This window comes from Indicator indicator, chromosome 15 (genome assembly GCF_027791375.1).
Source record: "Indicator indicator isolate 239-I01 chromosome 15, UM_Iind_1.1, whole genome shotgun sequence".
Taxonomy (NCBI): Eukaryota; Metazoa; Chordata; class Aves; order Piciformes; family Indicatoridae; genus Indicator; species Indicator indicator.
This window is the reverse complement of record NC_072024.1, coordinates 10,914,479-10,936,807: the sequence shown is the minus strand read 5'-3', so window position 1 is coordinate 10,936,807 and position 22,329 is coordinate 10,914,479. Positions and strand designations below refer to the sequence as shown.

General features: G+C 42.6%; 1 protein-coding gene across 1 annotated transcript; it reads right to left on the bottom strand.

Moving 5' to 3' along the window:
- Positions 1–1,205: 1,205 nt before the first annotated feature.
- On the bottom strand, positions 1,206–22,162 carry IHO1 (interactor of HORMAD1 1). Its single transcript, XM_054387684.1, has 7 exons — positions 22,107–22,162; positions 14,662–14,821; positions 13,208–13,368; positions 11,326–11,374; positions 10,581–10,668; positions 3,261–3,364; positions 1,206–2,498 (listed from the first exon to the last, which is right to left on the bottom strand). Exons 1-7 carry the CDS (start codon positions 22,160–22,162, stop codon positions 1,206–1,208), a joined length of 1,911 nt encoding a protein of 636 aa, XP_054243659.1.
- Between the last annotated feature and the right edge of the window lie 167 nt (positions 22,163–22,329).

Genomic DNA, 22,329 nt, shown 5'->3' with positions numbered 1-22,329 from the left:
CCACCTGCTCACCCACTGAGACAGGATCGTGCCTCTCCCAAAAAACAACACAAAGGCACTGGCTTTTGGTGAAGACACAATGCATTTATTCAAGTTAGGAAAAAGGGATCCTAAGCTTCCCCCTTAGGACAACAAAGCTGGACCAGTGTTATTTGTGGCAATAGACCTGTTTTGTCAACAGCAAAATGCTTCTTTTGCCAGTAACATCTCAGCTCAGAAACCAAACATGACAGCTATCTGGAGCAGTGGAAACTACTGAGAGACACAGCTGGGTACCTGGAAAGAGCTGCTCTGCTGCCCAGTATTTTACTGCAGTATATGCCAGGTTAGGTAAGTAAGCTGATCCTTTCTAATGTGAAAATTTTGGAGCAACCCCTCACTAGAGAGGTGCAGGTTTCTAAAGGATGAGAATTGTCCATTTGTGACTTCATCTGCTGAATCTGAACATCACATCTTTCTGATTCTGTTTGAGACCCACTGCCCTTGACATTGGAGGATTCCTTAATTAGTCAAGAGATACAAGGGACAAATAAAGTACAAACTAAATAATTTCCTGAAATCTCTGAAACCAAGAAATATCAGCCTAAAAGGAGTAGAAATGCAACAGTTTGTAGCCTGAGGTGCTGGGATTTGGTTTTCCTCAGCTAAACCTGTCCCTGTCCAACATGCACAAACTCCTGGGACAAATCAGAACCTTATGAATATCAACCAGAACAACACAATGGCCTAGGGAGCCAAAAAGTTGAACTTTGAGACATACAAATGATTATATAGAAACTATGAGTGGGTCAAAACTCTGGCCACAGAGGTGTTATTTCATATATCTATTTGAAAAGTTTCAGTTAGATCTCAGTGCTCAGTCTGATTGAGCTACCTGCCTGTGCTCTGCCAGCTCTCTCCTCCCTGGGGATTGCCTCAGCAAACTCCACAGGTACCATTCTGATGGCTAAACGTGATGGTAATTGGAGCCCGTGGCATCTGTGGGATCCAGGGGTAAAGTAATACAGATGCCATCAGCTTTCCTAGGTATGGGAAGGCTTCCTCTTTGACTCCACAGTCCTTTACAATAGATCCAAGCGGGCACTAACACTTCCAAGCATCCAGGCAGGAGCCTTGTCTCTGAACAGGTAACATATTTGGAGGAATAAACTGTGATAGTGATGGCCAAGGTTGTGCTGAGGGTTGGGAAAATGAACCCAAGTTCTTCAATCAGAGTAATCACTATCCAGAACTAAAGAGCAGCAGGCTGTGTGCTGCTGAGCCAGCGTGGTGACAGGGCTTGGTTTGTTGGAAGCTGCAGGGCTGCACAGAGTGAAGCAGCTCATCTGCTTTTCACCTGTGGTGCTACACAGGGGAAATATATTCTCCTGAGGAGAGGAATCCCAGACATTCCTTTTTACACTGGACACATTGGCTCTTTTCTTCATTTCCAAACTTCTCTTTTTTTTGTCTGCAAGTTGTCGCAAGCTTTTATTGGAGCACAGTGGGAAATTCTTTATAAGCTTCTGCTGAGCGCTGCTGAGGATCTGCCTATTGGGAGCTGCATAAAGCGGGTCAGAGCTTCCTAAATCAAGGGCAACCATGTATCTGGAAAAGTAATTTTTTCTGGAGCTTTCTGACTCCATAATCCCATTTGCCTTCCTTTGCTTTAGTCCACTGTCAGCACAACTAGAGAGCTCACCTTCCCTCCTAGCAGTTTTCTTCCTTCCCACTGTTTTATTCCAGGGGATCCTTCCTGGCCTCTGTTTTGCTTTGTCCTCTACAGCTGCACTCTCTGTCTCACTGTCTGTGACCCAGTCTCTTTGGCCAGATGTATCTTTCTGTACAGGAAGGTGGCAAATTTGAGGTTGCCCCTGTTGTAATGGTGTCACATGCTGAAGTCCTTGAGTGCCTCTCCTGAATGCCTTCCTCATTGGAGTTGGTAGAGGCACTGGAGTTGATGGAGGCATCTTCTGAGGTATAGAACCGTTTTTCTTCTGAATACCCCCCAAAAATTGACTGTTAGTGCAGCACAAGCAAGGGTGGCTAGCACAGCTCTGTGTTTCCAAACCATACTTCACCTGCAAATAGGTGTTTTCTCTGCCACATGCTCCTGAAGCTGTGTTTAGGACACCTGTAGATGTGCCACCCTTAGTGACCTGATTCCTCAGGGAGAAGTCTGCATGCTGTTCCCCCAGGATCATGCAGCAGGACTGAGACTGACCCGAGGAGCTGCAAATCCCCCTGCCTTGGCAGAACAGCCAGTGCGAGTTCTCCTCACCCCGAACACAGTTCTGGCAGGGGCCAGGGGAGGTCTGGCAAGAGTTATCTGTTGTGTGAGGGGGCAGCTTGGCACTGGAAACGAATGTGTGCAGCTCCACCAAGGTGTTGGGGAGCTTCAGGAAGCCTAGTTCTTCCCAAAGCTTTAGGTGCTGATTATTCAGCTGAGCTGGCAATGACTCCAGACCCTCCTTCAGCAGTTGGATACTGGATTTCACTTCCAGAATCTCCACATCTTTCTGAGGAAACAGCAAGTAGGAAGCAAGACATTAAAAGGTGCAGTAACAGTATCCAAACAATAAACTTTTAGGTAATTGTATATCAGGTAGACTCCTTGAGTATTGAACTGAAGATCAACAATTTTATCTCCCTGTGTAATATTTATTCTTAAACTGTCCCACAGAAGTGAGAGGTTTGGGATTGGCGCATACCCCTGACCCACTGTGTGCTCCCTCTCCAGGTGTGCTGCCTTCTCACACACTGGAGTGACACATTCTTGCAAAATGCAGTTCTTGCATCAGGATTTATGGAGAAACTAGACCTGTTCAGGAGGTCTCTCTGAAAGTTCATTCTTTTGTCTCTGACACCCACTTGTTCCTTTTTCAGCTGTTTTTTTACTCTCCCTGAGAAGCCATCCAGCAGCAGAGACTTCTGTGAGATATTCTCCCTTCTCAGGCACTGCTGCACTACCTCCTCCAGCACAGGCATGTGCCAGTGTGAGGAAGCAGTGGGCTGTCACTATAGGGCATTGTTGGGTTCCCTGTTTACTGACCAGGGTTCCATCAGAGCTTACAGCGCTGTTACTCAGCACTTGGGTAAGCATCAGTCAGTATCTGGCCTAGAATTAGCATTTTAATATGCCTTTCCCCTTTCATTACAACAGGAGCTGGCTACTTTATAATCTGCCATTCAAAGGCAATTTAATATTTGGTTAGTATTTTACAGAAGCAGGAGAAATTCAGAACGAAGATCCAGAATAAAAGATTAATTTCTGCACTTACGGCTGCGAGTCTTCTCTCCATCTCCAGCAGTGCCTGCTCCATTTGGCTTTTATCTGTGAGGGCTTTCAGCACCGGGTCACAGTGACTTTGAAAAGCATCTTGCACTAAACAGGGAAATCAATAAAAAACACGTTCAGTCTTTCATTGGTAAATGTGAATAAAGCACTATCGATAGTATTGCTACGTCCTCCATGGCTTGGCATGAAATAACTCATTGTGCTGTGCAGCCATAGTGATTTGCCCACTGAGATCTCCCTGAGCCCCCAAGTGATGAACAATAAGGTGGATGTTTAATGCAAAGCACTTAAAATTTAGAAGATGCTCTGTATGGCCAAACCTCATTTACTGTGCTCTATTAATACGGCAGCTGGAGATGAAAGGCTATGCAAAGCTACAAAAGTTGGTTAGCTCAGTGCAAGGAAAGCTGAGGCTCAGCTGTCTGCTGACTGCACAACAGGCACACCCAGGGGAGGAAAAGCCCCACTATGGCTGACTCACCAAAGTATAAACAACTCTCTTTTCTAACCAGCTGATGGGAACAGGAATTTGGATGTGTGATGGGAAGAGCATAATCACTGGTAACGGGACATAGATGCAAGAGGTTCATGGCTAAAAAGTGCAACCGGAGACTGCACGTCAGAAATGCACAGGAGGCTGGTAACTGAAGGAAAGTGGTCTGAAGGGATACTATGAATTTATAAAGAAGAGTGCAAAGAATTTGGGCTTCAAGTTGCTAGGCGCAGGAAGAGATGGGGCCCAAACCAGGCATCTGCATCCAGTGCTTGGTCAGCTGCAGCTGGAACAGCAGAAAGTAGAGGGCCCCAGCAGTGTCCTGCAGGGGCATGGACACTCCAGGAGGGTGTTAAATTGGAGCAAGATCCTCTTGGCTTCAGTAAGTCTCATTGAAAAGCTGATAAAAATAGGATTTATGTTATATGACAGGACAATAAACTCATTCCCATGCAGCTGGAATTATTCTTATAGGAACCACTGTTGTGCCAAACACAGTACAGTATGGGAACACAGTTTGCAGTGTACATGGAGATGAAAAATCCTCCATAATTGCACAGACGTCATCCTTCAAAATGGTAAATTAGAACAGAGGGAAAGAGCTGTTTGCTAAACATGTCTGATCCTCCCTTTGCATAGTGCAGGCAGGTGTGTACAGATGGTGTGGCTAGGGCAGAACATGCAAAACACTTCTAAACACTGCAGTGTATTGCCAAGCCAACAGGCTGGGATAACAGAAACTCTGGAGTCCTGGACTAGCACTGTGCGCCTGAGAACAATCAGGAGGAAGCCTACATTTCAACAAGTGGCTACAAGAGCTCTGCAATTAATTAATCCTCTTTTGCTGCAGATCCAACACATCTGATTGACTCTGGTGTCAGCTGAAAGCCTGGCTGAAGCTATTCCTGCCTGCAGAGTGTAGCACCTCTTGCTCCAGAGGTGTGTGTGCTCACAGGCTGTACAGTTGCAGGGCATTCGGGATGTCTCCTCCTGCCCAAGTTATTTCATTAATCTCAGCGAGCTGTGCCTTTCTGTCAAATTCTATCTAGAACTGGTCAAAGAGTCAAAAATAATTAGGGACAGGTGGGCAGGAAGTGATTGTACAGGCTTTTTTTTTTTTTCTCTCTTAAAAAGTAGGGTCATTTCAAGAAGGTGCATTTAGGAGGGAAGAAAGGGAAGAGATCTGAGCAATTATGGACTAGTTTGTTCTGCTATTGTGCAAGGTTTTAGAATAGACCTTAAGGGAAAGAGTGCTCAAAGACATGGGAGGAAATGGAATACAATTTAACAAGATTTTGTAAAAGGCAGATTGTGCCTCACTAATCTAACACACCAGGATAAGGTAGGTGACTTAGACAAAGGCAAAACAGTGGCCTTTCTGTAGATTCAAAGAAAGCTTTTCAGTATAAGTTGTCACATACTGTGGGGGAAAAAAAAAAAAGAGGAGAAAAATCAGTTGGATAAGCCTCAAAGGGAAAACATCAGCACTTGAGAGGAATGGCATGAAGGGACAAGGTGACTCTGGAAGGTGCTCCCCAAGGCCTGCCCAGGAGCCTAACTCGGGTGCAAAAGCCAGTGGGCATTTAGCTAACTGGCAGGTGACACAAAGATGCAAATGCCAGCACCAGAGACTACAGGTGAGACAGGGCAATGTGGCATGTGGCTGTGTGCAGGCTCTGGCTGGTGGGAATTGCTGTGCACCCCAGGGTGTCCAGAGGCCCACAGACTGTCACAGCTGTCTGTGCGAAAGGCAAAAAAAGAGATTGAACTGGGACACGTGCAGAGACAAGCTACAAGACAATTAAGTGCTTAGATGATAATCTCCTCTTATGAAAGGAGATTGAAAGCCTTTGGCTTATTCAGCCACGCAGCCCAGAGGTGTCTGGTGGCATGGGGCTGAGATGCTGCTCTGATTTATCAAGGTTGCTCTTGGAGGGGTGGGGAGTGTGCTGAGAGCTGCATCCGGGCAGCAGGGAGCCCCTGTGCCAGGCTGTATTTTTAACTGTGAATGAGCAATGGTTGGGCACAGGGCACCCTGCTGTCATTTGGGAGAAGGAACCCTGCAGTTGCCTTGTCCATGTGTTTTCCTCATGTGCGTCAAGTTAAACCACCTTCCAAACCTAGGCTACAGGGAGTGTCTCCATTTTGTCAGGATATTCATTACCACACAGCTTTGCCTGTTCTCTGGAGGAGCATGGCTGATTTCTGAGGATTATTTGCACATATTTCAACTAATCAGCTCTCTGCTGTTGCAGGCAATTTGGTTGTCCCTGCTCTCTCACTGACATTTTAAAGCTTTTCATCTTTTGCTCTGACAGATTTAGACTTTTTTTAAAAAATGCCAGGGGAAAGCTGTGGCTTGCAGAATGTATTTGTAACAGAGTGCATGAGTAGGCCTTTTAGACCTCTCTGGCTAGACCCAAGGGCAGGTTTTGGGGAGCCTGCCAGCCCCCTCCCATCCTGCAAGCCAGTGAAGAGAGGAAAACACCAGGAACTGAAAGAGGAAACTCCTTTCACGTCACTTTACCTTCCATTTCTACACAGTGAGGACATAGGAAGGCCAGCACTAGCAAGCTTACCTCAGCTTGCTGCTCTTCCCCATAGGCTTAATTTTAGTTCAGAATTATTTTTAAAACTTTCTGATTTCCCTAGTCTGTCTGTTCTTCCACAACATGGTATCCTCAGTCTAAAAATAGCACTGCATCCACTGGGCTTGTGATCTGCACATACGTTTGACTCAGCACAGCGTGCTGCAGGCAAGCAACTGACAGCTCGTCTTTGGAATGCATTTCATTTGTACGTGTAGGAGTATTCTGCAGAAAAAAATCCTCAGTACAGAGGAGGGGCACTCTCCTTCTCTCTCTGGCTTCCATACCAGAGGAGTGTTCAGACTTAGCAAACACAATTAAACAAAATAAAAATGAGCGTTAATCTAGAGTTAAAAAAAAAAAAAATAGGTGCCGAGGTGATCAAATTAGATCAGCTCAAGGACCCTGCTTGTTGTGCCTCTTGTTTTTGAAAACTATCAGGAATGGCTGCTTCAGAGAAAGTTTTATTCAAATAACCCTCTCAGCAGGTTGCTACTCAATAACTTGATGATAGAGGGAAAATCTTTGCCCAGTGGGTGGCTTTTACACAGACTAGTGCCTCTCTTAAGGTATTTTACTCTAAACAAATCCCTTTTTTACAAGCCAGAGTGTTGCTGTGTTTTGATTTGCTATACCATTGTCTTCAGATGCTTCTGCTTTACATTGATAACATATGGAATGTGAGATTTGGCATGAGATAAAAGACCATAAGAGCTCAGGGTAGATCTGCCACCTTGTGCTGCAGAGAGTTCTCCACAAATGCCTGCCTGCACTCAGGTGCACTCCCTGCAGCTGAAAACTACAGTCTGAGCAGCCAGGGGAGGGAGCATCAGCCACCAGCCTAAGAATATTAAACAGCAACTGCTTCTGATGCCCATCTGTGACACAGCTCATCCTGAGACAAGTACTGAGAGTGCAGAGGCTTTAAATAACACTACGGAGGGAGGCTGGTACCCCCGCATTCAGATTCAGTAGGGGAAATAGGAGGTGGTGTTAAGCTGGTGAGGCATGAGCAAGGAAGACAGCAATGGAGCTCAGCAGAGCACTGCATTCTCTCCCTGGTCAGCATTTGAGCTGTTGCCAGCAGGCAAAACATCTGGGCTGTTACAGCTGCATCTTGCTTGGACGTAGCTAGAGTAGTCAGCTGGCAGGTTTGTGCCTGCTTAGACTAGGTCCCGTTCTGCAGCTGGACAAAGTGACCTGCATTTAGGGACTGTGGGATGAGCTGCCCCCAGTCTCAGCCTGCTCTGTGGCAGCAGTGCTGCAAGCCCTGAATTGTGACAATGAGGGTTTCAGTATTCATCAAGACAACACCACACCCTCAGGCCGTTCCATGCTGAGGGGTTTTGGATCCTGATTAAGACACACATCTCAGCTTTCATTGCCAGTCACTCCATGGCTAGTTAGCAGCTGCATGGAAAAGGCATTTCTGTGGTCAGTTTTAAACCTTTTGACTTTTAAGTCCTTACATAATATAAGGGAGCCCATACTGAGTGTCCCAATCTGAACCATACTGTTCACAGTAAATGAGCTCAAATCCCTCTAGAAACCTGCTTAGGCCTGGGGAGCCTTGAAGCAAGTCATGTTTGAAAATTGCCCACTTGGCATTGGATTTTGTCAGGGAATTGCATCAGCTCGTATCTCTGTAAGGGACATACTACACATTATTTTGTCATCCTTGCTGGCAGGAGCATCAGAGGATTGCTAGTGGTATGCTGGCTGGGAATATGCTTTTCATTTGCACTGAAGTCAAGGTTGTGTGGAGGATATGGCTGTTATGAGATGTCACAGCTGGAATCACCAGAAAAGCAAAGCAGTTCAGAGAGGGCTGAGTTGTGAAAATTGGATTTTGTATTAAAAAAAAAAAAAAAGTTTTGATAGAAGTGTGGGTATATAAATAAAAACGAGAAAAACATAAAAAGGAATGAGTTACAGGAGCTGAAACCAGAAGGAAAGAGCAAATGATAAGTATGCAAGTCAACTAGAGAAGCTCTCTGTAAGGTGGAAAAACTGAGGACACAGAGTCTCAATGTCTCTTTCCATCTCTGTGCACAGCTCACTGATAAGTCAGAAAGCAATAAAGCAGCTGTGGAAGCTGCTCAAGCAAGTGTTGTCTCAACTCCAGTGCTAGACACAGCTCTATGCCCTATGCACAGGCACATATGGACAAACACTCAGAAGGGAGCAGGTTTGTCATCTTACTGCATAGAGCATGCCAGCCCAACAGTATTTGTAAATGCTTCAGAAATATATTTTGAAAAATATTTTCTGTTTTTTTTTTTCCTCACCCAGTGGCTATGTAGACTGTACCAAATGTGCTTGCTACCCACTGCTACAAATGAAGCTCTTTATGAGACTTAAATTAAGACTCTTGATTTCAAGTTCCACCTTTCTTTACTTTTCAGAGCTGTTCGAATGCCATGGTGTGCTACTTCTCTCCTAGAAAAGAACCTCCTCATCGTCTGCATTTCTCTCCTACATGTGAAATCCTCCACTGCCAATGATTTGCCATGTCTCTACCATGTCACTGATGCCCCGAGGTACTATGCCACCAGCCACTGGCATTCAGTTCTTTATGAGGTCTGACTTGAGCTGTTCATCACCTGAGTTCAGGAATTTTACACTATTTTTTCAAGGGAATTGCTTCAAATGGGATCTTTTCAAGGCAATAGCACATGTATTTATTTAGTGGGAACTTAATTATCCATCACTGTGATGCCACTCAAAGATTAGTATTTATCAGCAATTAACTAGTGACAGATGAACCTCCCAGATATATAGAAAGAATAGCATTGTGGAGCATGAGATGATTTGCATTATATATTCAGCATTCTGCAGCATGATACATTACAGAAAGTGGCAATTTTTCTTTTCAATTGCTTTGAAAATCTAGCAGCAGGCACCTCTGGGAGGTTTCTCATTTCATTCAAGGCACATCTATTTAAAATGAGTATGGAGAAGAAACAGGACAGCTGAGCAAATGGCATGGAATGAAGAGGGGGAATTGTGAACAATAGATTTCATTTTCAGTGCCATGACAACAGTTTCTGTGCACAAGTTATATGAAATCAGACAAAGTCCTGCTGCAGAGTGGACAAGTTGAGGCATTGAAGTAATCAAAAGATGGGCAAATGTCTAATAGGAAACTTGTTGTGCTGGCCAAAGCAGATTCTTGCTTATATTAAGGTCCCACCAAGAACACTTGCCAAGCACAGCAAGGGAGTGTTCTTAATATAACAAGATTGGTATTTCAAAATTATGGGCTATCATGGCTCCCAGCAGAATGCAGCAGACTCCATGCTTTTTTGCCCTAGAGGGCTGTGCTGACTTAGAGGGTATCTGTCAAAGCTGTGCTTTGTGGAACCCACATTTTACCACACAGTAAATATTATAGTGCTTTTGTGAAGGTCTGCCACCTTGATTGAACAACTCACTTCAAATTTCTTGCACTTATTGAAACTGGCTTCTTGTTCTTGCAAGGAGCAGGGCAAGCACTGAGCAGTCCTGACAGGGTGTTGACATAAAATCATGGCAGCATTAAAAAATAATATACTCTCAAAGACCTAGATCTAAGCCAAATTAGAAACAATTTCTCTGAAGCACTTTCCTTAGTAAAGACTGCTCTGAGTAGCCACTTCAGAGACAGCTCTCCAAAAGTGTTTTACATTATTGGGTTTTTTTGGAGATCAGGTTTTCACCAGAGCAATAGTGTGTTTCACTGTGTAATTCTTACTTAAGAAAGGAGCAGAATTGCTCATATCTAAAATACAATCACTTTAAGCACAAAGGAACGATGGAAGACTTCAAATTAACATGCAAAAACCCGAGAAAGCCCTAAAAACTGAAACTGGATACTCAGGATATAAATATCTGAGTTATTTTTACTGTGTATTTCATTAGTCCTCCAGATAGTCTAAAAATGATCATCCTCCAGGCAGAACACAAAAACATAGAGGCACATTTATTTGTGGTGTCTAACCACACAATGCCCAAGTTCTTTGACTCAGTACAAGAGAGCAGAGAAAAGGGGAATATAACAGAGTAAGAATGGAAAAAAACAGAAAAGTCCATAGCATGGGTAAGTCTTATTTGCTCTTCTCCCTGCTGAAGAGCAGCTGTGAGCTGCCTGACTTGCCTAGTTCACCTCAGCTCGAAGACAACGCTGACATTAAGCAGTTTGACTGTGCCCTCTGCTGTTAAGAGGAATAGGGAAAGGACTTACTTGTCTTGGAAATGGTTTCTAGGTGAACCAAAATGGATTTGTTTCTTGAATCAAGCATTTCTTCACACTTGTCCAAGCATGCTTGCAGCTGCAAAAAAAATGAAAGTAAATGAGAAGGTGAATGCATTGCCCTTTCTTTGTCTGAAAGAACACAGTCTCAAACAACACAGAATGATGACTGCAACACATGGAATAGAACAGCCTGAAAATGGTTATTTATCTGTTGCTGGGAACAACTCGTCCATCTGTGGTTTGCAAACCCAAAGGATTTCTGCAATGGCTCAAGAAGCTCACAAAACATTGCAGCCATCTTAACAGATTTCAAAACACAGATACCAGTCCGTAAAATGGTGTTAATAATGGCATTAACCAAATCCATTATAAAAGTGTTGGGGAAGAGGTCTTCATCTTCAGACAGTAAGACTGTAAGTAAGACCAGACTATTTTTTTCAGGCAGAAAGAAAAAATAATTGATATTTGGAGACAGCCATTACAGCCTATTCTAGCTTGCAAGACACAGAGAAATTCCGCTGTTGACTCAGAGGCAAGGCCCTAAAGAGCTTGATCCTAAGGACAGGCCATAAAGACAATGGTATATGCAAAAACACCTGACAACTGTTGATTTGAGTACTCAAGATGAACAGTGTAATAATTCAAATATCAGCACAATAAAGGAGAGGAAATTTATATTTTGTATCATTTCTAATTCTTCACTATTCTGCATTCTGAGTTTGAATTAACTTACTTCTTGAAGACTGTCTTTGATACTGGAAATAGAGGTGCTCAAAACCTCACTAAAATGAAAACAACAAGTATAAAACAGGCATGTAATTTACTGAAGTATACAGAAATTGAAAAGATCACAGTAAACATGAGACATGAAACACTGTACGACATAATGTAGTACAGAAATGTGCTTACTTCAGGGGGCATAACCCTTTGAAGTCACCTTACTTGTTTTAGGGAAGGATGGATTCTGCTCTGTAGAGTAGGAAAAAAGTATATACACATGCACATGTATAGCATGTACATGACATTCCTTTCTTTCAGCTCTCCCATTTTTGGCCTTCGTGTCTTTCAGCATTTGTACCTCTTTTGTAGGTTTTGGTTGGCATTTACACAACTGTCCATGAGCTGCTGGGATGCTCTCAGCATGCTATCTGCTCTGGAAGGACCCAGCCTTGGCGGACGAAGTGATGTGCCTGTTGCTGGGATACATGCGTATTGTACTTGGAGTAAAACACCACAGGGAAAATATGGGAAAAACTTCAGCATCCACAAAGCCCAAGCCAGGAAGAAGAAATCTTTTTCACCAGAGATTATGCCTGTGGTTTCTGTTATCTGTCCTTTTAAACTCAGCAAGCCCTTTGGAAACCAGGCTATACTCACGATTGTCCTATCAAACTGAAATGCAAGGGTGGTTGCTAAGCAAAGTGACAACCTATTTCCTCTCTGAAGGTTTGCATCATTTAAAATCAATCATTTAGTGGTCCAAGTTGCAACAACCAAAAAAGTGGAGGTCAGGTAGAGTCTAGGCTATGAGTATTAAGTAGGGCCCCAGAAATCTTTCTAGCTTTATGGAAAGAAAGATATTAATTTTATTAGTCAAACTTGCAGGGGATACAAATTGATAAATTATACATTTATCTTTGTAAAGATAATACAGCTACTTCTATAAACAAGCTTCTAATCTGGGAGTGAGTCTGGAGTGTGGGAAGGAGCAGAATTAATTTAAAGAAGAAATAAAGGATAATTAAGAGTTCTGCCTAAACATTTAAAACTGTTTGTTTTTCCTCATAGTTCACTTAAAAAAATCCTTCTTTTCTCTAACAGGCATTAGAGAATCCAGGTTGGCCTTATCAGAAGTATAGTGCCCATTGCAAAAGAGGAAGAAGTACAAAGCCTGATTTGATCAAAGGCTTGTAATAAAAGTGTGTTTCACTTTGGATGTTATATTACAAAATGTTCAGCATTAAGAATTATTTATAGGTGGACTGGGGAATTTCACATCTTTCATTTTAGAGCTTCAAATGGTAAGCTTGTTCCTTAAAGTCCTTCAGGACCTACAAATATATTTAATTCTTAACATCTGACAAGAGCAGATGTAAATTACATTAGCAAATTACATTTGCCTGCTAACAGAAAAGGTATCAAAATCTCATACATAGGTAAAATTATGGAGATCTGTGCAAATTTATAAAGGTGCAACCATTGCATCTTCCAATGCACATAGGTATGCTTGGCTATCTCCTCATCTGGCACAAATGTGAAGGCTGTCTTCAGAGTTCCTTGGATTAGTTCCAACACAGTCTATAAATTGTTAAGAAATAGGGGCATTTGCAGGCAATCAACACGGGAGAAAACCTGCTGATTAGATAAAGAATGAAAAATGCAAATTCAAGTTGGAGTTTTGTTATTCCTTGTGGCTTATTGGCTGAGTGTGTTACATAAATCGCATCACAAATAAACCCTTTTCTCTGACAGTGTGACTCTTTCCAGTCAGAGATTATTTAAAACCTGGAGGAATATGCAGCTCTGTCATGTATGACTTTTTAAGAGGGAAAGAAGGAGCTGCAGGGAGTGATAATCACCGGCACAGAAAGAAATTCCAGTGGATGTCTACCTACCGATCGTATTTGTCCTTTATTTTGTTCTTATTCACTTCAAAATTTTCCAAAACATTCTTCAGTCTTCCTGAGCCAAAGGTGCTAACCAAACCTTTTTCTTTTGCATCTTCATCAAATAACTGTGGTTTTGCCTGGTATTTGCTAAAAATACTGGGCTTGCTCTGTTGCACACACAAAAAAAAATGAAACAAAACAAACAAATCAGGACATTAATTAGAAACAAAAATATTAGTGCACCAAGAGCTTTGCAGACAGAGAGCACAGTGATTGGACATGATTAGATTGGATGAGGAGATTAAGAATTTCATTAGATTGTGGTTCACTCAGTGTGCCTAGTGTGTCTGTGGAACTGAGGGCCAGCCCAAATTCCACTAGACTCAGGATTTTCTCTCATCTTGAGAATTTTCAGTTGGTTTCAATCATCAGGTGTGCAGATTTCTTTCCTGTATGCACAACACAGAGACTATAAATGAATTCCACTCTTTCTGGAACTGTGGAAAAGTTAAAGATGTCAGTGGGATCTCCCTGCACAGGAATCTGCAGAAAAAACCCTGTTGAATTTCTTGGTGGATGACATCATCTTGCTGCCAACTAACAACATCACCAGACTGTAGATGAGTTTTTTCACATGCTTCAATATACATTTCAGAACAAGAAATGAAAGCTGTAAAGATTTTCTTCATTGTACAAACTTCCCAGACGCTGTGTGACAAAATGAGAATGCCTTTTCCTTAAACCATAAGAAAATGCAAATCCCATTAGATTTTCTTCTTTCATTGTGAGGAGTGAATGTCCTGTTTTGTGTCTGCTGACAAGCTGCCACAGGACAAGATCCTCAGCAAAATGCAGAGGATAGCAGATAGGATCTGGAACTGAAGTACAGCAGAGCTGGCACCACTGTTCCACCCTAATCTGTGCTCCCTCTTAGGGTTTCAGGAACTGTTTTGGTGAGGCTGGTAACATCAGAAATCACGTGCTGTACGAGAAATATTTTGAGTGTAGAAGGTCTTAATTTAAAACCATGCAGGCATCTGCTATAGCAACACCACAGCAAGATAATATTCAGTCAGTGGAAGTAAACATTGAACACCTCTGTCATTCCTGCAGAAAGCTAATGAAGAGCAACACTGTGTTTTCCAAAGAGGAATAGATGTAATGTTCCACCTTAGCTAGGCTTCAGACTAATTTCATATTACTTCAGTAAGTAAAAAAAGTGATTTAAAAAAATTATACCTATCTCATTAATAAATTTTAGTAATCTGTTATAAATCTGTTTTCACCTGACCAGGCTGCTACTTTCTGTAGTCACAGTAAATATGTGTGTGTATTAAGAAGATAACATGACTTCAGCAGTTACTGGCACTTGCAAACGTTATCACCTGGTTTCAGCGTTTTCCATTAACTCTGAATGGTGGCTGTGTGCCTGCACAGGCCTGAAAGAGAGAGAGACTCACATCCTTGGAGCTATGCTGTGCCAGCTGCATGCCCTGCTCCAGCGGCGCTGCTGCTGACTGCACATTCTCTGGGCAGAACTGGGAGCCAAAGAGCAGCTGAGAATCGCTCAAACTTGAGTAGTCACTGGGAGCACTGCTCTGGCTGGAAAACTTGTTAGGCCTGAAATGGAGCAGAGTGGGTTGTGAATAAATCTTGAGCAATTAAAGAGCCAAACAAAATTCCCTGCTGGGGAACCATTCTGCTAGAACCATCCAAGCGTGGCCCACCCCAAGTTCATGTTCACTCTCTGCTCAGAGGGTACCACTGCTGTGACTGCACCATGCTCAACAGTGTCTGGTTTTGCTATGGGAAGCCAACCTGCTTATCTAAAACTGCCACACCTGTATAAACACAGTGCAGTAGTGCACTTGTGAGAGTGATGTTACTCCAGCACGTCCTTCAGCCAGAAGACCTAAACCAGGGCTGGTGAGCTCAGTTCATCCTACCTGCCTTGTTATGAGAGACACCTTGGGGTTTGCTCCTAGCAAGTGGTGGGTCTCTCACTTTTCACTACTGTGGATAATAATTTCTGTTGTAACTCAGATGCTGCTTGGCTTATTTAGAAGGCAGTTCCAACAGAGCAAACCTTTCTGACTGATAATTGTAGTTTCTTGGGTGTATAGTCTCCAGATGCCTTAAGTCTGACACACTAGAACAACAAATACATAGGTAGCATATGGCTGGGCAGATTGATCTGAATTGTTAGACATATTTCAAACATAAAAACATGCTACCCAAAAGTTCTTTTCTTTCCCCTGTGTGCCACCCACATAAAACTTTCTTTGGCTAGCCTTGACTTTGTGCTGTATTGCTCTAATTTTACTGCTCTTCAGAGATACAACTTCTGCTGCTTTGTGGACTAGGCTCATGGCACTGTCCCAGCTTCCCTCAGACAAGAGTTGCTCTGTACACTGCACCACTGCTCATTGGTTGGAGGCTGGCTTCAGTTTGTTGTTAGCAAAGATACAGACTTTTTTTAGTTTTCACATGATCACTGTTCCATTGCCCCATGTCCACAAAGTCTGATGGAGTGCTTAGGCTAGGTCCAGACACAAGAAAAGCCGAGCCAGGTTTACACTCTCAGTTCTTGCTGTTTTTTAAGCTACCAAAATGGAGAGATGTGTTACTGCCTTTGGAACTGGGAATTACAGATCAAAATTAATGAAAATACTCTTACACAGAATTTTCCTTCCATGTCAAATCATATAAGTGAAGGAGAAGGAAAGGACACTAATTTGTGTGTATAACAAAAGATGATCATCCCAACATTTATTAGCAGTGACGTGTTTGGTTAATTCCCAGTTTTGGAAGGAACCCAAACATCATACACACAACAGGGAAGGGATTTGGCCACAGTACTTGAACTGCTAAGTTTCCCTCTCCATTATATAGTAGTGTCAGTGACAATATCATAATACTTTTGGCTTTAAGCTCACTGAGTACACTGAGCCTCAGGCAAAACCAGCTGAGGTATGGGTTTCTGGATTCTCAAAAACCCTGATATATCTGTCTGAATTCAAACTTGTCTCTGGACCACAAATCTACTAAGAAAGAAATCTGAATACAACTTTCACTAGTACAGCTTCTTGTTTCCATCTCAGCTAAGCTTTGTCAATAAAACAAACAAACAAAACCCAAACCAAAACCAACCAAACCAAACAAGACAAAACAACAAAACCAAAATTTTATCTTCAGTCTGGGAGAGATGTGAGCACACAGGCTGCCATGAACCCACACAGGCAGGACCCCTGCTTGCAGTGTATCACATCTCCTGCACCAGTTTTCTAAATCCTCCTGTATTCTATCCAAAAAAGCTCCCTCTTAGTTTAAAGAAGGGTTTTTTACAATCCTTAAGTGTTTTGCTCTCTTGTCAACCCCCCCTTTGAATGTGGCTGGTATAACTGGTAAATATCATATCCCACAGTCTGCTCATTTTCGTGGTCCCTTCACACTGCTTTATGCCTGCAGCACAAGATTCATATAACAAAAAAATTTCTGACCAGTGTTTTGAGGAATGTTGAGCTGAGGGGACTTTATGAGCCATGTAACTTCCCAGGCTCACTCTGCACTATGACCAAAGCAGCTGTTAATTGGTCTGGAGTCTCATTTTTCTGTCTTAAGCTTACTGCTGCAGTGGTTGGTTTAGAAATAATGCCAATTCTGCACATTATGGGGGGGAGATGAAACAGATGTCCCTCTTGAATACATTCATTCCCTTGGGTCATAGAGTTCTTTCTCCCTTGCTTAATGCTCCTGGCAGTTCATTTACTAACCAGAGCATCTGGGCAAGACATCAGCCTGGCCACACTTGGCCCAGGCCAATCCCTGATGGTCAGATCAAAGAATTGTGGTTAGATCTGTGACCAGATCTGTGATTAGGCAGTCACAGCTCTTCTAACCACCTGACCATTCCCTTCAGGATGCCTGAGCTGCAGGGATGCATGCTCCATCCTAAATATAAACATTTCCTTATAAACAGCAAGGAAGCATCTCAACTATTTAATGCCCACTAGAAGTCCCTCCTAGATGATACAACAGTTTACCTCAGGAAAACTCCTAACACAAGCCATTCTCCAAGTTGCTCATGCATTTGTGCCCATAATATTCCTATGACATTGGCACTAGCATATGTGTCCAAAGCCAAAACAGCTTTAGGTATGTAAACCAGGTTCTTGTCAGGTCCAAAAAATGCTAAATTATCCTGTGCTGACCAGTGGAGCCATTTCTTTTTCCCACTTACCTTTATGTAACTCCAGCTCTTTCTGTAATATGAGCATGATCTAAACAATCTGTAGCCCTCTGCATGTCTGGGGAGTCAGCTAGGTCTTCACAGCCTCAGCTTCCCTGTTGTCAGTGGCAATCTGCCCTCCACAGGAGAATTTAGATCTTCTGGAAGCTTGTTCCAGTTTTCTAAGTTCTGATTTTAGCACAAGCATATACCAATGCCCACCTTTCATTCCAAGGTTCTGCCTTGACCACAAGCAGCTGGCAGACACAGCAATGGATCCCATACAACACAGTATGGGATAAATGCTCTCTTCTTGTGTGTCTCAGGTGTCTCTAGGGGTGCTGACAAACTAAAAATTCGTGACTATAAATGGTCATAAGTTTACAGGTCTTGTTTAAAAATGGTACTTCTTGTTTGGATCCATCCTCACAAGCCAACACCAAGGTTTAAGAATCATTTGGAAAAGCAAAACGATTCTTCTACAGTTTGTAAAATAACATTTATCCATGGTACTGCTGCAGGTGATTTTACTTAGTTTCCTCATCCTCACCACACCTCCTGCCAACATCTTTCTTCTTCCCCAGCACTGTTCCTGAAGCTCATTTATGTCTTCCTGACACATTTCTTCAAGATGTAGTAAAGCCTCTTTCCTGAAGAAGATACCTTTTTCTCCTGGTAGTAATCATGAGTAGGAGCAGTGACATAAGGTTCCTCTTCTTCTGATTCCCCTCTAGAAAATATCCCAGCCCTTTCTGCTCCTCCTCAATTACTGACCAGGGTGGCATAACAGCAAATCTAATTGAAATTCTGGGAGCTGATGCTCACCTGCTCTTCCTCCTAGCTTCAGTCTGTGTCTGTAGGAACTCTTTCTATCTCTGCTATGCTGCTCTGATTGTCACTATTTGCTGCCTGCCAGTGTTTTCAACAAATGAGCAAGGATCAGCACTGGATTTAGGTGCAGAGGAACTTCAGCATCCAGGAGCCTGGAGGAGTTTAAATTGAGTTTCAGCAGTGATTGCAGCTTCCAGTCATTTGTCATCTCTTCACTTGGAATGGCCACAACGTAAAATTATTATTTTTTGCTTTTTGTCCTCTGGAACAGCATGATCTTCTTGCTGCAAATCATTTGTGCCATATCCTAAAAGGAATTTCTACAGACAGATTTTGGCACTGGCCTTAATGCATTAACCACATTGAAATCCCTCTGTTATTCAGCTCAAACACCAGCTCCCATTTCCAGATTTCTGGTTCAAACTCACTTGTTTTAATTCCTCAAGGTCACTTTTATTTTCTATGAGCCACTCCATTATTCATTGAATTATGATTCAACACTGCTCAGGCATTCCTCACCTTGGAAACTGTGTTAGCCCTTTGTCCTAAGCCAGTTGCAGGGCCTCACAGAGCTTTTTCCTTCGGAAAAGGCTGGGATTTCCATGAAGCAACACTGTTCACTCACACCAGATCTACAATCATATTAAGAATTAGACATCTGGAGACAAGAATGTTTTGCCCCATCCCGGTCTGAAGCCACCTTCCAGCCTGCACTTAGAGCCCCAGGTTCTCATTCCTCCATGGCTCAGGAATTTTTCAGTTCTCTCCGAGTCTTTGTCCCGGCTGTCTACTTCATTTTCTGCTTATTCTGGGACCTTAAGACAGCTTCAGAGTATGTGACCCTCATATGTGAGATGGAATTTCGTGGGATAATGGATTGAATGAGGTTGTTAAAGTTGGAAGTTTTCTGTCAACAGCAAAAATAAGCCACAGATAGTAGTGGCCCAAGTAGGCCTTAACTTACAGCGTCACTTTTGAGTGCCTGCTTCATGCTTTCACTCTATATTGGCTTTAAATACTCTCTGGCAGGCTTTCTGCTTCTGTTGTCTTTGGAAGTAGGTATATTAGTGGCTTTTTTTGCCTTTAGCAATTGGCAGCTTTACACATGAAACAAGAAGATTCTCATAACTTCAATTTTAAATCATAATATACTGGTTTCTCTTTTTCTATTTCTTGCTGTCTTTCATTTCTTGAAGTATGCTTTTTCATTTTTCAGTAATCTCTTTACCATGCCAGTCCAGTACTGGTCTGATCTGATAAACCGGTATGCATTTGTTTTCACATGAAGTCTAAACAATCCCTAGACCTCAGGCAAGCATTTAACCCTTTTGGCTCTCCAGATTTCTTTTTAATGGACTTCCTTATTACTGTGTCAGTATCTCTTTTGAAATTAAACAGTCGTGGATTATTGGCTTCAGTTGCTCCTGCAGAGATACTGGCTTCAGTTCACTACTGTCACTCTAATGGCATCTCTACAAGCAGGAATACTGCCCTGAATGTTGTGCTCAGCTCAGAGCCAAGGCAAGATGCATCCCTTCCCCAGAGAGTTCCCCAGCCAAGCCAGGTATTTACAGTGTCTGGAAATGTACTTTCAGCATTACGTCCTAGTGACACTTACCCAGTCGATAGAAGGATGATTGAAGCATTGCTGCTTTGCAGCTGCAGTTCTCTCATCCTCTGTGATCCTTCTTTCTTTGCCTGCCCTTCTGACTGGGCAGGCAGCAGCACTGCTCTAACACAGCACTTTCCCTAATGAAGTCTGGCATTTCTATCCACAAAAATCGTGTCATTAGTCGATACACTTAAATTGATCCTAAGCTTTCTCCACTATAGAGCTGTCATTTTAACTCCGTGACCCACTCCCACCTTCTTAAATAATCAGCACCCTGATGTTACAGTGTCAAACGAGATCATCTTCCCTCTGCTGCATTTATAGGATCTGTATTAGTCAATATTGATACATAAAACCAAGTAAAACAGGGACTTTGGGTCCCCCAACCTATTTCTCAGTCTGCTAGAAGTTACAGAGAAGCACATATGCGACTGCCAGGTAGATAACGAATAAAACCCAGAGCAATCCTTGGGCTTGTGCAGAAACACTGCCAGGAGGGCACTACATCACTGTGGCTCTCAGAAGCAGCAACCTGACTCAAACTTGCAAAGAGCTCACTGCATGATTCATACCCTACCTAGATTATATGCTGATTTCATGTTTCATTTTCAAAGCTCCCTGAAAGACAGTAGTCTGGGGATTACAGAGCATCCCCTGGTGTGGTGAGGTTTCTAGTAACAGAACTGAAACAGGGAATGGTAAGCAACACCTTTTCTCCTATTCCAAATACATACATGCACCTGAGTAGCTCTTTTTTTTTCCTTTGGAAAAAGTGAATTCCCCTCCTAAGAAGGAACCTTCTTCTCCTTCTTAACTCCCCCAAAAACTCAGATGCATTTTCAGTGATGTTTTTGTGCCCTGATTGATCCTTCTGAGCTCACTTGCAAAAAATGTGGATTGTGGAGTGGGCGGTAAAATGTTGGCTGTATTTTCTTCCTGCATTAATAAATGAGTTAAAAGGAAAGACTTTGTAACTGACAGGATACTTTGGAGGAAGGAATTCAAGTGATCCCTTTCCAAAAAGGAAACTTTACTTCCTCTACCCAATTCCTTGCCTATTGAACAATTCCACAGAATGATTTATGTACTTTTAAAAATGCATATTATGTATTAACACAATTACATAATATTATATATATTATATAAAATACTAACTGGTGGAGGTTAATATATTCTCTAAAATTCCCCTGCTCTGCCTCTGACCAGAAGGAAAGTCATAGATTTTCAAACTACTTAGAAGCAACTTACTGAAAACAAAATTAAAAAAAAAAAAGAAAATAAAAGAAAAAAAAAATCTGGAGGTACCAAGAAGACAATAGAATTCTGCAATGCATATTTATAAAGACAAAACCATGACAGATATAAACATGTTTTTCCCTGAGCTGGCTCCCCTTTGGCCCCTGCATCTGTGCAAAATTCAATTAATTCATACACATATGACAAGTATTTTTATAATGGGCAAGGAAACTGCTATTATATTTTCATCATCATCCATTGTTGTGGTAACATCAGGCCAAAAAGACAGTATGACTACAGCTGTGAATCTGAACAACAGTTAGTTATGTAAGTGGATTATTTAACTAAAAGAGGCTCAGAGGACCAAACTCATCAATTGGCTTCTCCAGAGTGAAACAAGGGATAAATCTCACTGTCTTTTTCAGCCATGTGATGCAAAGGGTGATGCTCTGCTCTAAGAAAATGCAGCTTGTCTTATGTATTTGCTCTTCAGATGCTTACGTCCGAATAATATTTGTTGGCTCACTATATACTGTGGATGAGGGGAGTTCTAGCTGCTTTCTGACTTCTGCCGGCAAAAAAATTAAGCCATGCATATAACTGCAGGATACGGAATAATTTTAAAGTTACATAATGTGCAACAATATTGCAAATCATGATTCATTTTATCTACTCTCTGCACAAGGCAAGAGGGAACATTTAACTTATGTAATTAGATGCAGATAGGCCACAGGACTTCCCTGGATAAAGCAGAGCACAGCTCCCAGCTGATGCTGGTTTCTAAGTTTCCAGCAGCGGTGGGTCTATGGTGGTGTCTGGCAGGCTGGGAGCAATACAGGCACAAACAGGAGTAGGCTAACTAGCCACTGTTAACCAGACTGTAAGCATAGATGAATTCTGGAGGTGTTTCACCCCATGGCTCCCTAATACCACAGGTGTTTAATTTTATATACAATTTGCTCACTCTCTGCCTTCCCCACCCCACAATCCCAGCTCACCCTGTGGGTGTTGGTGTGCTCAACATCTCCTTGATATTCCAGACGTTGAAATTCATGGTTTTTTTTCACAGCTGACACCCTCACTGGAAGCTGTCAGCCCTCACCATGCCCCGGCACTCATAGCCTCTGCCACCGCCTCTCCTCCCTGTCTGTAGCCCTTCATGCGGGGCCTGCTGGGAAAAGAGAAATAGACAGAAGGGAATGAATGAGCCTGGCTTGGGAG

What these genes read in the sequence shown, in the direction of transcription:
- IHO1 (XM_054387684.1), bottom strand. Translation starts at nt 22,162, where the DNA reads ATGAATTTCAACGTCTGGAATATCAAGGAGATGTTGAGCACACCAACA. An exon ending in CACAGCATAGCTCCAAGGAT is followed by an intron (nt 13,369 to 14,661) that starts GTGAGTCTCTCT and finishes TGTGTGCAACAG; the next exon opens with AGCAAGCCCAGTATTTTTAG. An exon ending in AGAAACCATTTCCAAGACAA is followed by an intron (nt 3,365 to 10,580) that starts GTAAGTCCTTTC and finishes TTCCCTGTTTAG; the next exon opens with TGCAAGATGCTTTTCAAAGT.